General features: G+C 50.0%; 1 protein-coding gene across 7 annotated transcripts in view; it reads right to left on the bottom strand.

The window, feature by feature from the left end:
• Positions 1-317: 317 nt before the first annotated feature.
• Positions 318-13,940, bottom strand: part of LOC309369071 (cation channel sperm-associated auxiliary subunit beta-like) — a 55,701-nt gene continuing 42,078 nt past the window's right edge. For all 7 annotated transcript variants that reach the window (XM_081909667.1, XM_081909669.1, XM_081909671.1 and 4 more), the window contains 5 exons: positions 13,494-13,604; positions 5,450-5,588; positions 4,507-4,607; positions 3,192-3,266; positions 318-877 (listed from right to left, as the gene is read on the bottom strand). In XM_081909667.1, the coding sequence (XP_081765793.1) occupies positions 656-877; positions 3,192-3,266; positions 4,507-4,607; positions 5,450-5,588; positions 13,494-13,604 (648 nt within the window). In that variant the 3' untranslated portion in view covers positions 318-655. The remainder of the gene's footprint in view (positions 878-3,191; positions 3,267-4,506; positions 4,608-5,449; positions 5,589-13,493; positions 13,605-13,940) is intronic.

Genomic DNA, 13,940 nt, shown 5'->3' with positions numbered 1-13,940 from the left:
GTGGATAAAATTGCATTGCAGAAATATCATACTATTAATGGTCATAATGCAGAAGAAAAGCTTTATCTTAGGGAAGTTTTTAATGACTGATGTTTTAATGTACTTTTAATTTTTTGTGGGAAGCTGCCCAGAGTGGCTGGGGAAACTCAGCTGGATGGGTGGCATATAAATAAATTGTTATTATTATTATTAGGTTGGAGAAATACCAAAGTTCTCACACATATGTACATTAATAGGAAGAAGAAGCACCTCTTTAATCAAGAAATAACCGGTACATAAAATAAGCAGAGGCGCAAGTAGACACATTTAGCAATGCATTGTATTTTAAATATATGAACTATTTTATTGTATATTGCTTCGGTGACATTTTTTTGGGGGGGGGGATCTGGCCCAATAAACTTCAGTAAAATTCATGACAAGCAGCGACTAAATGCGTTTCATCCTAAGGAACAACAAGTGAAAATTCCTCACATCTTTTCAAAAATATTTTTCCTAAACAGAAAGACTACAGCTAAAGATAAAATAGTTGTACATATGTTCATTCAAAAAAATACCATTAACATTTGTGGAACATAGTTACTGATAAAAGCAACAGGCGGGTCTTATAGCAACCTTAAAAACCAACACATTATTATAATGTTATTACTATTGCCAGTCAATTTTTTGCAGAATCACTAGAATTTACTGAATCTCTCTTGGGTGGGGGTTTTGATGCCACTTTATTTCTTCTTAGTTTCCTTTTTAAGAAGTTCCTTATCTCAATTTCAAATGCATACAGAATAAATGCCACAAAAATAATGCCTCCAATTAATATAGACGTCATTGAACTGATAAGATAGTTTCCTGGGAATGCCAGTGGAGAATCGTCAATATAAATCTGCAACAGAAAATATTGTAATTCGAACAGTCACTTCCCTTTAAATTGACTATTGTTCATAATTTTGACTACAAGATAGTGAAACTGGTCTAAGTGATAGTGAACGCTGGCATATGCAAATCCTAGTGGTGGGGAAGAAGAAGAAGAGTTTGGATTTGATATCCTGCTTTATCACTGCCCTAAGGAGTCTCAAAGCGGCTAACAATCTCCTTTCCCTTCCTCCGCCCCCAACAAACACTCTGTGAGGTAAGTGGGTCTGAGAGACTTCAGAGAAGTGTGACTAGCCCAGGGTCACCCAGCAGCTGCATGTGGAGGAGAGGGGAATCGAACCCGGTTCACCAGATTACGAGTCCACTGCTCTTAACCACTACACCACGCTGGCTCCCCCACCACGCTGGGGGAATGGAAGCAGTCATCTGAGTTTATAGGGAAACCAATTTGGTAAGCGTTGCATGCAGTTTGTTGCAAGATACTGCATTATATTGTACCTTGTAAAATAAAATACCCAGAAAATTATGGGCTAAGAATGAGCGCTCATACCTTCCTTGTGGGAGCCTTTTGCGGGACCACGTGCAGCACCCCGGCCCCTTGGGACCCACCAGCTGGCTGGGCTGGCCTGACTCCCTGTGATAGCCATTGGAGGTTCCCACCAAAGCTCAGTTAGCTAATCAGCCCTGCAGGGAGGTGGGGCCAACTGCTTAAATAGGAGGCGGAGCCGGCAGCAACCATGCTGGAACTCTCCCTGAAATATTGGAGAGGTGCTGCCAGCCAGAGCAGACTAGCCTTCCCAGACATTTGAGACTCCCATCCCTATTAGCCCTTTGCAGTCCAAAATCACCTGGAAGGCATTAAATTGGAAAGGCTGGAGCAGAAAGTTAACCTGGCCCAGGTTATCCAAGTGACTCTATCAGCTCTTGTTTGAGATGGCTGCCTTTCCATGGTCATATGTTTGGCACGGGCAGGCCTGCCAAGAAGGCAGGAGGCATATTGCTGTGCCAGAGCCAGCACATGGCCTAAACTCTGAATGTTAATTAAAAAAACACCACACACAATTAAGTTTCTAGAGCTTGTACAACAGAAGTGACAAAGCAAAATCTTCAGGCACCATTCAAAGCCTTTGTGAGCTAAGAGGCTACTCTTGCCTTGCAGTGTTTTTAATTAATGACTGAAGTCACAGTTGTGCTATTTAAATATCTGCTGGGCTTCTCTCACTAAAGAGTACAGTGGTGCCCCGCAAGACGAATGCCTCGCTAAACGAAAAACCCGCAAGACGAAAGGGTTTTCCGATTTTTTAGCGGCTTCGCAAGACGAATTTCCCTATGGGCTTGCTTCGCAAGACGAAAGCCCATAGGGAAATCTCCGGGGACAGCGGGGAAGCGCAGCGCGCCTTCTCCTCTGTTCCCGGACCTGTCCTAAGGCTTGCGGTGGGAGGTCCGGGAACAGAGGAGAAGGCGCGAAGGGCTTCTCCTCTGTTCCCGGGGCTTGCGGTGGGAGGAGGGTTTTTCCTCCCCACCGCCAACATTCAGAACAGCATTCTGAATGTTGGCGGTGGGGAGGAAAACCCTCCTCCCACCGCAAGCCTTCAGGACAGGTCCGGGAACAGAGGGGAAGGTGCGCCGCTGTCCCGGGGGCTTTTAAAATGCTGGGGGACGCCTGCCAGCATTTTAAGATCGCCCCGGGACAGCGGAGAAGTCTCCGCTGTCCCGGGAAGGCAGGCGGGGGGGGGGGAGCAAAGACTTTCGCCCCCTGCCGGCCTTCAGAAGAGGTCGGGGGACAGACTGTCCCCGGACCTGGTCTGAAGGCGGTTTCCATAGGAACGCATTGATTGATTTTCAATGCATTCCTATGGGAAACCGTGCTTCGCAAGACGAAAAACTCGCAAGACGAAAAGACTTGCGGAACGAATTACTTTCGTCTTGCGAGGCACCACTGTACTTGCCTCAGTTCTGGGCCTTGGCATCCAGAAAATCATTCATATATACAGGGTGAGTCCTTTAAAAGAGGCCCTGTGGATACAGAGTACACATGTTCCACGGGGCCTCTTTTAAAAGACACACCCCGTATGAGGCTATATATATATGTAAAAGCTCCAGTCTGCTTTAGCTTCCACTTCTGTGTGTTTCCCTAAAGTGTCCTTCTCCAGTCCAGTCCCCCTTGCACCCGCTAATTCCTGCTGTTCTCTGGGAATGTGCTGAAGTAAGGGCTAAATATGTGGGAACATTTTGTACAATCTCGTATCCTATTTTATGTTTGTTAATTCATTCTGTGTGTAATTTGTGTGTTGTTGTTTTTTTAAAAGAGCTAATGACAATACCTGAAATTCGTCAAATAAGTTACAAAAGGAGACTCCAGGAATAGTTGATACCCTGAAATGGAAAAGCTCAGATCCCTGTTGGAAAGGGGGGAAAGTTGTTACTAATATGCAGTAACATTTGTTTTCATTTTTTAATTAAAATTGTAATCCTTGGCTATTAATTCAGTTGAAACATTTCACATAAATAATGTGCAGTACCATATCGGTATAACTACAGCCTTAAAATCAGTGTTGCTAGCAGTTGTGTTATATCCTTGGAACAGTGAATTTCTGATATTTTGATTTAATATGCAAATTACTTAATGTCAAATGTATATTGCAGGTGGCCCAACATGTGGTCCAAGGGCCACATGTGGCCCTCAAGGCTTCCCCCCCCACCCCTCAGCAACATCTGATGCCCCCTCCCCAGCCCTCATGCTGCCTTCTCTAATTTGGGTAAGTGCTGAGAAGGAGCTGTGAGGGCTGACAGGATCCTAGAGCCCTTCTGTCTCCTTCCCAAAGACTACTTAGTGATTTCCCAGCTTTGGGAAGGAGTTAAGAGGGCTGTAGGACCCTTCCAGAGCCCTCCCATCTCCTTCCCAAAGCCCGATGCCTTTATTACCCAGCTTTGGGAAGGCAGCACAAGGGCTGGGGGGGGACGTGCATCAATTCTGGCCTCGTTCCACCACCCCATCCCACCTGCCCGCATGAAAAGGCTTTGTGTGACCTGCAGGTTCCGTGTCAAAGTACTCCATACCCTCCAACATTCCTCTGATAAAAATCAGGACGTGTGTCTTTTGGTGCCATGTTGACTCATGTGAGAGTGCAGCATCACTGCAAGCACTGGCGCATCCTCCTCCCCAGGGTCAGCAGTGGCGCTGGAGGAGGTAAATGGGACATTCTAGGATCAAATCAGAAGCTGGGATGGTTTCTTCAAATTCCGGGATGATACAGGAATATTGGGGCACTTTGAAAGGGTTTCAGTACTCTTGTGACCCACTTTGTTTGAAAAGTTGGACCACCCGTGTACAAAGATTTTAAGGTAAGAAGAGTTTGGGTTTAAGGTTTGGTCTTTTCGTTCAAAGTACAGTGGTACCTCTGGTTACGAACTTAATTCATTCCAGAGGTCTGTTCTTAACCTGAAACCGTTCTCAACCTGAGGTACCACTTTAGCTAATGGGGCCTCCCGCTGCCGCCATGCCACCAGCTCGCGATTTCTGTTCTCATCCTGAGGTAAAGTTCTTAACCCGAGGCACTCCTTCCTGGTTAGTGGAGTCTGTAACTCGAAGTGTTTGTAACCCGAGGTAGCACTGTATGTATTTTCTCTGGCACTTACAGTTATTGTTATAGATAGGCCATCTGGATTATATAGTTCAGTTTTGAGTCTGTGCTCCAAATATTTTTTCATTTTTAACATACTTGATGTTTGATTGGTACCTGAAAAAACAGTTAAAACAGTCGCAGAGTGGTAGGTTTGAGTTTCTTCCTTCTTTTTTACATTTCAGTAGGGCCTGAATACAGATGAATAGCCAGATCTATTTCTCATGAAATGTAAAAGTATGAAAAGTATCAGAGGCACAGCATGATGTATAGAGCTGCACAGGGTCTTCTACAGCAGTTTTCCAGAGGTTAACAAACAGCAGTGCTTTTTTTCTAAAAAAAAGTTTAGGGGTACTCTCATTTTTCTACTCATATTGAAATACTGCCCCTCAATGAGGCCAAACGTAGATTCACAAAATGTTTAGGGTTATCTGTACCCCTGCATCCCCCCAGAAAAAAGCACTAACAGTGATTAATTAACACGAGTGGGTGAAAAAGGAGGGGTGTGGGCAAACATTAATATGAAATGTTGGTTAACCTGAACTCTTCTTTGTTGCCACCATAACTATTAGTCATGGTAAAAGCTAGCAGGAGAACTAGAGGAGGAAGAACAGCTAGGGGGAGGGGTATACCCATGGTAAACCAATGGGTTGTGTTATGCTTGTTTCAGGCCTTAAGGGTCTGTGGGTATAATAGGTTTTGCATGCAGAAAGAATTGGACTAGATTCAAATCTTTCCACATCAAGTCTTCCCTGAACTAGAACTTGCAAAAGCCCCAGCAGGCATGGCCAATGGATAGTGATGATGGGAATTTAGCAACATACAGGGGACCAAAGGTTCATCACACCTACTATAGGGCCAGAAAGAGAGCCTGAAAATACATTGACGACAAGTATTTCCAACAGAACCTCTCCGATACGAAAGATAATGATGAATCCTAAGATTCTTCTGCTCCCTACCTGAAACTTTCCAGTTGGTTCTGTTGTTGACTTCTATGATTGTGATAAAATAAGGAGATGTCAGATTTACAGAGCGACCCTCATCCTCAATAGTGAAATAGAGAGGAAGCCTTGATACTGGGAATTTCATTCGCAGGGCCTGGCAATGAAACATATATAGAAATCACTGACATTAAAATAATGCCTGCATGGAAAGACATGGAATGACAGAAATGTAAATACAGTGGTACCTCGGGTTAAGAACTTAATTCGTTTGGAGGTCTGTTCTTAACCTGAAACTGTTCTTAACCTGAGGTACCACTTAGCTAATGGGGCCTCCTGCTGCCGCTGTGCCGCCGCTGCACAATTTCTGTTCTCATCCTGAAGCAAATTTCTTAACCCAAGGTAATATTTCTGGATTAGCGGAGTCTGTAACCTGAAGCGTATGTAACCTGAGGTACTTCTTTATTTACATAAGCTGGTTTAGTTCTGCTAAATAGGAAGTCTGACTTACAAATTGGTAATGAGCTGAATGAAAACCAATGGACTGAGAATAAGTCCCAGAAGGTCTGAGATTCTGTGGATAGGTGGCACATCTGTTAAATCTGTTATGCATAAGGTTGCACTCCTTCTAAAGTAGCTGTCACGGCCACCCAGGACTGGTCCCAGCTCACAAGAGACCCCACTCCGTTGCAGCTTATTTACAGGAAAAGTTTATTGAAGATTTCTGCTTCTCATACAGTTCAGCATTGTGGCCGTACGTCTGCCACGTTAGACCGCTGAAGTCCCCTCTGACTCCTCCCCTCTTCCGCACCAACTTAATAGCCTGGCTCTAGACCACCTCTTCCTCTCCTTTCTTTTCCGCAGGGTCTTCCTGCCCCCCTGGGTTCCCTCTCTCCGTGACTCGCCTGAGGCTGAATCCTCTGCCGCCTCTTCCCCCCTCTTTCTGGCTTTAGGGCCGGGCTCCTCCCCTGAGCTCTCTCCACTTCCGCGCGCCTCTACGTTTGAACTTGGCGCGCGTACGTTGCTGCTGACCTTTCTTTCGACCGCTACACCACCCCCTGCTCTGCTCTCCACCCTTTCCGGCTGAACACCCTGCTCCAACCCCCTCTCTCTGTTCTCTCCTAATCCTGCTCCCTCCGAGAGGCTGACGACTCCACCCCCTTTACTCCGTTCCGGCTGAGACGTCTCTTGCTTCCTCTGTCTTCCACTGGGCTCCTCTCCGCTTCTCCCTTCTCCTCCCCTTTGCTTGATTAAGGTAACCCCCTTTTGAGAATCCTCTGACTCGCTGCTCAGACTCGTGGATTCCCTCAGAATTCCGTCATCTTCTTCCTCATCCTTCTGCCCCTCCTCCCACTCGCTCTCCGTCTCCTCTGTCATCTCCTCCTCTCTCCCAGAAACCCTGACATCCATCCCCCCCTCGAAGCCCCCCCTTCCCCCCTCCCGCTCGCCGGGGACCGGTTGTGGAAACTGCGGCTCTTCGGGGGTAGGCTCAGGATACAGGTCGTCTACGTCAATGTTCTCTGCTGGCAGTTCCGTGTACGTGTATTCGAAGTCGGGTTCTTCCCCCAAATGCTTCTCAGTCTCTGCTTCCATCGCTACTTCCTCCGGTGCTGCCCGCCAAGGACCTATCAGCCACCTCTTACGCCATTCCTCCTCTGGCTGCTCCTCCCACCAATAAGGGGTTTCCGTGTCCACCCCCGAGCACGATCCCCTGGGCGGGCTTGATTCTGGTGTCCTTTCCTCGGGGGAAGAGAAACCCCTGAACGTGCTATCTGACAATGTGGGTGTGAAAAGCCAGTCATCAAAGTACTCAGCTGGCATGGGTCTATGTGGGAAAAGTGCATGGAACTCTTCTTTCAAAAGGGGTTCGTCTAACTCGTAGCCTGGCACCCAACTATTAGCAGCGGCTGGTGTGCCCTCCCTGGCGAGAAAATATTCAACTCCCTCCTCCCCCCATCTCGAGTCCAGTATCTCTGTGACCTCGTTAAGAGGTTCTGGTCTTGGCGATTCCCCCCTCTCAGGCGCCCTCCTACGTGGCTCTGGGGGTGCTCCTGACTCTTGAAACCTGTGTGGGGTTTTGTAGGGAGTGAGCACCGACCTATGAAAGACCGGGTGCACCCTGGAACCTTCCGGAAGGGCTAGACGAAAAGCCACCGGATTGATCTTAGCCTCAACTTGATATGGCCCTAGCTGCCTGTGTCCTAACTTCTTCTTGGCCAATGACCTGGCCGGCATCGCGTGGGCTGCTAACCACACCCAGTCCCCAACCTGGATGTCCTCTCCCGCCCTCCTGTGCTTATCGGCCTGCACCTTATACGCCTGTTTTGCCAGCTCCAAATGTCTCCGCAGCTCCTCGTGCACCTCTTGCAACTCCGCTGCAAACTGGTCGGCATCTTGAGGCCCCCCCCCTCCTGGTGCCGCAAATCTCGGGAAGGTTCTGGGATGACGGCCATTGTTCGCGAAGAAAGGCGTCACCCCGGTGGAAGCGTGTTTCGTGTTGTTGTAGGCGAATTCAGCCATCGGCAGATAGTCCACCCACGCCGCAGGTCGCTGGTTGGCGTAGCACCGCAGGTACTGCTGCATGATCGCGTTGACCCTCTCCGCTTGACCGTTGGTTTGTGGATGCCTCGCCGATGTCAGGTTGATTTTGACGTGCAAGATGCCCAGAAGCTTTCGCCAGAAAGTGGAAACAAACTGGCGCCCCCTGTCGGACAAGACGGACTGCGGAAGTCCATGCACTCTGAAGACGTGATCGATGAAGAGCTTTGCGGTCTGTTCTGCCGTCGCCACCTTGGCACAAGGGATGAAGTGCGCCATCTTGGTGAACAAGTCCACCACCACTAACACCGCCGTCTTACCTCTGGAGCTGGGCAGGTCTGTAACAAAGTCCAACGCTACCCTCTCCCATGGTTGCTGCGGTGTCTCCAGCGGTTCTAGCAATCCCGCCTGCTTCTGGTGCACTGGTTTGGACCTCTGGCAGATATCACACCTGGCGACGTAGTCCGCCACCTCTCCTCTCATCTGGGGCCACCAAAAGTCTCTAGCCACCAACTCCATCGTCTTCTCTTTGCCGAAATGGCCTGCACTAGGGGCGTCATGCAACTGTTGCAGAACCTTGGCTCGAAGATCGTCGGTGGGCACGTAAAGGGCACCCTTACGAGTCAAAAGTCCATCTTGTAATTGAAACTCATCGTTGTGTCGCGACCCTCCGCGTAGCTCCTCCATCTTAGACTGTGCAAACTGATCCCTTTGCAACGCGCGTCGCACCGCGTCCAGGTCGACTGCGATGGTAGCGCACGTCCACGCCTGCGGTGCGAAAATGTGCTTTGCTGCGATTGGAGCTGCTTCCTCCAAGTATTGCGGCTTTCGGGACAGCGCGTCTGCAATAACATTGGAGTCTCCTGGGATGTATTCTATTTTGAAGTCGAAGTCCGCAAAGAACTCCGCCCAGCGCATGTGTCGCTGGGTCTGCAACTTAGCCGTCCGCCAATACTCTAAGTTCTTGTGATCCGTGCGGACCTGCACCGTGTGCTTGGCTCCTATTAAGAAGTGTCGCCACGCTTTGAAAGCTGCATGAATGGCCAACAACTCCCTGTCCCATATGGTATAATTGCGCTCCGTCTTGCTGAGCTTCCGGGAGTAGAACGCACCCGGTCGCCAGTTGCCTTGTGAATCCTCTTGCAAAAGAACGGCCCCAACCGCTCTATCTGACGCATCGGTCTCTACCCGCATGGGTCTGCCGGGATTCACGTGGAGCAGCTGCTCTTCGGAGGCGAAAAGACCTTTAAGCGTCCGGAAGGACCGCTCCGCTTGTTCGGTCCAGACGAACTTCTTCTTCTTGGAACTGAGGGTGTCAGTGATCGCCGCCGTCGCGTTCGCAAAACCTTTAATAAACTTGCGGTAAAAATTGGCAAAGCCGATGAACCTCTGGACCTCTTTCCGATTTCGAGGGCTTTTCCAGTCCAACAGCGCTTGAACCTTAGCCCTGTCCATGGCCAGTCCCTCGTCGGACAACTTGTAGCCAAGGAAATCAACCTCTCTGACATCAAACTGGCACTTTTCCAACTTGGCGTACAGCCTGTGTTCCTTCAGCCTCTGCAGGACCTCCCTCACGTCCTTATCGTGATCCTCCGGCGATTCCGAGAAAATCAGGATATCGTCGAGAAAGCAGACACACTTTTTGTAGAGGAGACCTGCTAGCACGTGGTGCATAAATGCTTGAAAAACGTGGCTGCCATTTTGGAGGCCGAAAGGCATGACTCTGTATTCGTACGTGCCCAGAGGGGTGAACATGGCGGTCTTCCACTCATCTCCTTTCCGGATGCGGATGAGATTGTAAGCTCCACGTAGGTCCAGCTTGGTGAAAATCTTGCCCCTCCTGACGGTCGCTAAAAGGTCGTCAATCTTGGGCATGGGGAAAGCTTTGGGCTTAGTCAAGCTGTTGATGAACCTGTAATCCACTATAAGCCTTTTTTGGGGCGTGTCCTTCTTCTTCACAAAGAAAACAGGGCTGCCTCCCGCTGCTTTAGATTCCTGGATGAAACCTCGCTTGAGGTTATGGTCTATGAACTCCCGAAGCTCTTGCATTTCGTCCTCCGACATGGAGTACAGCTTGGCAGCAGGCAATTGCGCCCCTGGCACTAAATCAATCGCGCAGTCGTAAGGTCTATGAGGCGGCAACTTGTCAGCTTCCTTCTCACAGAAAACCTCCAAGAATTCCTGGTACTTGTGAGGCACTGTTTGCACCATACCCAGATGCAATGGCCGCTCAGCTTCTCCCCCCTGATCGGTCTGAAAGCAATGCTGAGCACAATACGATGAACAAAAGTTGATCTGCCTCTGGTACCACGCAATCGCGGGACTGTGCCTCTCCAGCCAACTCATGCCTAACACGATGGGTGTGTCCGATAAGTGGGTGACATTGAAACTAATAAGCTCTCGATGGTTGCCAATCTGCATCATCATGGGAGGGGTTTGCTGCACCACTTGCCCCCCCAGCAACTTCCTGCCGTCCACCGTGACCACGTTCAGAGGCGTCGTTGCAGGCAGGAGCGCCATGTTGTGCTGCTTAACGAACTGCAGTCCCATGAAGTCGGCGTTGCTTCCCGAATCGATCGTTATTGGAACCTCGAGGAGTCTCCCATCAGGCAACTGGAGTGTTGCTGTGAGCAGAACTGCCGGTTTGGGAGGCAAAGGGTCCAAGCTCTGCAGTGATGCTGGGGGCTTGTCTACAGATCCGCCTGGCTGAGCCCCAGTAGCTCTGCTTCCAGCCAGGCACTGTCGTTTCCCTGAAGCTGCTCCCCTGGTTGCACCTCTGCTGTTACAGTTGCCAGCGCTGCAGTGTGCTTCTGGAGCCTCTGGGGGCACTCTTTCGCCATATGGTGCGCACTGTCACAGATGTAACACTTCCTGGTTCCTCTAGGAGGCTTCGCTTTGGCTGCACCAGGGACAGGGCTCTGGGATGGCTTCTGAGCCCTAGCACCACCAATCTCCATTGGCTCCTCTCTGTCCTTCCCCATTGGCGAGGGGTGCGCACGGCTGAAGTCCCTGTGCACAAAAGGGAGAGTCCTTGCTTGCGCACGCGCTTGGGGCCCGTCCTCCTCGTGCCACGGACGCCCCTCATGTCGAATTCCAAGAGCTAAAGCCCGTTGCACCACGTCTTCTAGGGTCTGGGGTCTGTCCCCCCTAGCGATCTCATCCTTGATGGGGGGGCTCAATCCCTCCCAAAAAAGATCTCTGACCGGTTTACTGTCCTTTGGCCAATCTAAGGCGGTGAGCAATGCAAAAAATTTAGAGTGGTATTGGCGCACAGTCGCTTTCCCCTGCCTCAGCCCGTGCATTTGACGGCGCGCAATGTCCACATCCACAGAGGATTGAAAACAAGAATCCATCGCTTTGATGAACGCAGTTGAATCGCGACGGGCCGGTCCATCTTCGCGCCACAAATTGCGTAGCCAAGCCCTGGCCTCCCCATGCAGGTGCGAAACAATGAACCCCACTCTCTCCTCCTCATCTTTAAAATCGTGACGGAGTAAGTGCAGTGCATATACAACGTCCGCTCTGAAATTGGGATAGTCTTGCAAGTTGCCATTAAAATGCGGAACTAGGGCACCCCCCCTCCGTCCAAGCGCAATGCCCTCCGCTCTGGATCCTGGGGCCCCCGCCTTGTCCGCGCGCTCCCACCTTGCCTGCAAATCCTGGCACGTCTTCTCCAAGTCGTCATTCTTCTTCTGCGAAGCAATGACTGCCGATGTGAGAGCGGTAACCTGATTCCGCAATGCAACCAGCTGCTCCTCAGCGCTCATGGCTGCTCCCGTTCGTGAGCTTCGCAAAAAAAAATTTTTGCTTTCGGAGAGGGGACTTACTGTCACGGCCACCCAGGACTGGTCCCAGCTCACAAGAGAGCCCACTCCGTTGCAGCTTATTTACAGGAAAAGTTTATTGAAGATTTCTGCTTCTCATACAGTTCAGCATTGTGGCCGTACGTCTGCCACGTTAGACCGCTGAAGTCCCCTCTGACTCCTCCCCTCTTCCGCACCAACTTAATAGCCTGGCTCTAGACCACCTCTTCCTCTCCTTTCTTTTCCGCAGGGTCTTCCTGCCCCCCTGGGTTCCCTCTCTCCGTGACTCGCCTGAGGCTGAATCCTCTGCCGCCTCTTCCCCCCTCTTTCTGGCTTTAGGGCCGGGCTCCTCCCCTGAGCTCTCTCCACTTCCGCGCGCCTCTACGTTTGAACTTGGCGCGCGTACGTTGCTGCTGACCTTTCTTTCGACCGCTACACCACCCCCTGCTCTGCTCTCCACCCTTTCCGGCTGAACACCCTGCTCCAACCCCCTCTCTCTGTTCTCTCCTAATCCTGCTCCCTCCGAGAGGCTGACGACTCCACCCCCTTTACTCCGTTCCGGCTGAGACGTCTCTTGCTTCCTCTGTCTTCCACTGGGCTCCTCTCCGCTTCTCCCTTCTCCTCCCCTTTGCTTGATTAAGGTAACCCCCTTTTGAGAATCCTCTGACTCGCTGCTCAGACTCGTGGATTCCCTCAGAATTCCGTCATCTTCTTCCTCATCCTTCTGCCCCTCCTCCCACTCGCTCTCCGTCTCCTCTGTCATCTCCTCCTCTCTCCCAGAAACCCTGACAGTAGCGTTTCACAAGCTGGTAAGGAGGCAGCCCAGCAGGGCCTAATGTTCCTTTTTGCCACGTTTGTTTTCTTGGAGCAGTCCTGGTTTGTTTCCAGAAAGAGAGGGCAATCGCTGAGGCTCCCGTTTTGACCAGTAGAGCCCACAATCCAGAACTCCCAGGTCAGCTAAATGCAGTGGTGGGGTGGCAATGGTTAGGGCTGGCTACGTCCATGTGGGGTGGGCCACAGGAAGAACACAAGGTCAGAAGAGGGCCATGGTTGGGAAAAGGTTGGGAAACACTGCTCTAAAGGATCAAATTCTTAGACTGAGCACACTCTTAAATATAGCTTTGTCAGTGGAGAACCAGATAAGCCTTTGTGGGAAGGAACGTCTTTCACATTAATTTAGGCTGGTGTGCCAGCTGCAGCTTCTTCTGGAAAGTGATAGCCTGGCCACAGTTATCTGGAAACAAGGATTGACTACTGTATTGCTGCATCTGGGGATACCTTTGGAGACTGCTCAGAAATTGCAGTTACTGCAGAATACAGCTGCTAAGTTAGTAACTGTGAGTGGCTCAAAAGGCTTCACTAGCTACCAGTTCATTTCTAAGCAGAATTCAAAGTTTGCCTTTAAAGCTCTATAAGGCTTGGGAACCCAGTACCCAGTACCATAGGAGTCTTTAGAAATTCTCCTTGGCATGGCAGAAGGCGGCCAGAGAAAGGATTCATTGGTTATGACGCCCCATTTGCAGAATTTTCTCCCCAGAGATGTTTGCCTGCCACAACATTGTCATCTTCTCAGCACTAGCTAAGGGTATTTTTATCTTCTTAGGTTTCTTAATGTACTGTTATTTTTATATACTTTACATACTGGATGTAATGGTTCCAGGTTACTATATAACTCCTCAGAATAACAAACAAAAAGCTGCACATGTAGGCATAGACCTTACCTTCTCCTTGCAATCAGAAAAGGCAACAGAAAAGGACAGCTTCATATTTTCTGTACATCCACAGTCAGAGCGATTTGACTTGCCAGCACATTGCTTGTACCGTCCAGAATTCTGTGGAAAAAGTAAAGGGACCCCTGACTGTTAGGTCCAGTCGCGAACGACTCTGGGGTTGTGGCGCTCATCTCGCTTTACTGGCCGAGTGAGCCAGGGTTTGTCTGCAGACAGCTTCCAGGTCATGAGGCCAGAATGACAAAGCCACTTCTGGCGAACCAGAGCAGCACACAGAAACGCTGTTTACCTTCCCGCTGTTTGCACTAGATGTGCTTTCTAACTGCTAGGTGGGCAGGAGTTGGGACCGAACAATGGGAGCTCACCCTGTTGTGGGGATTTGAACCGCCAACCTTCTGACCGGCAAGCCCTAGGCTCTGTGGTTTAGGCCACAGTGCC

Source organism: Podarcis melisellensis, assembly GCF_964234715.1.
Source record: "Podarcis melisellensis genome assembly, chromosome: 1".
Taxonomy (NCBI): Eukaryota; Metazoa; Chordata; class Lepidosauria; order Squamata; family Lacertidae; genus Podarcis; species Podarcis melisellensis.
Note: the sequence above shows the minus strand (reverse complement) of the source record. Positions and strands in the feature narration are given on the sequence as shown.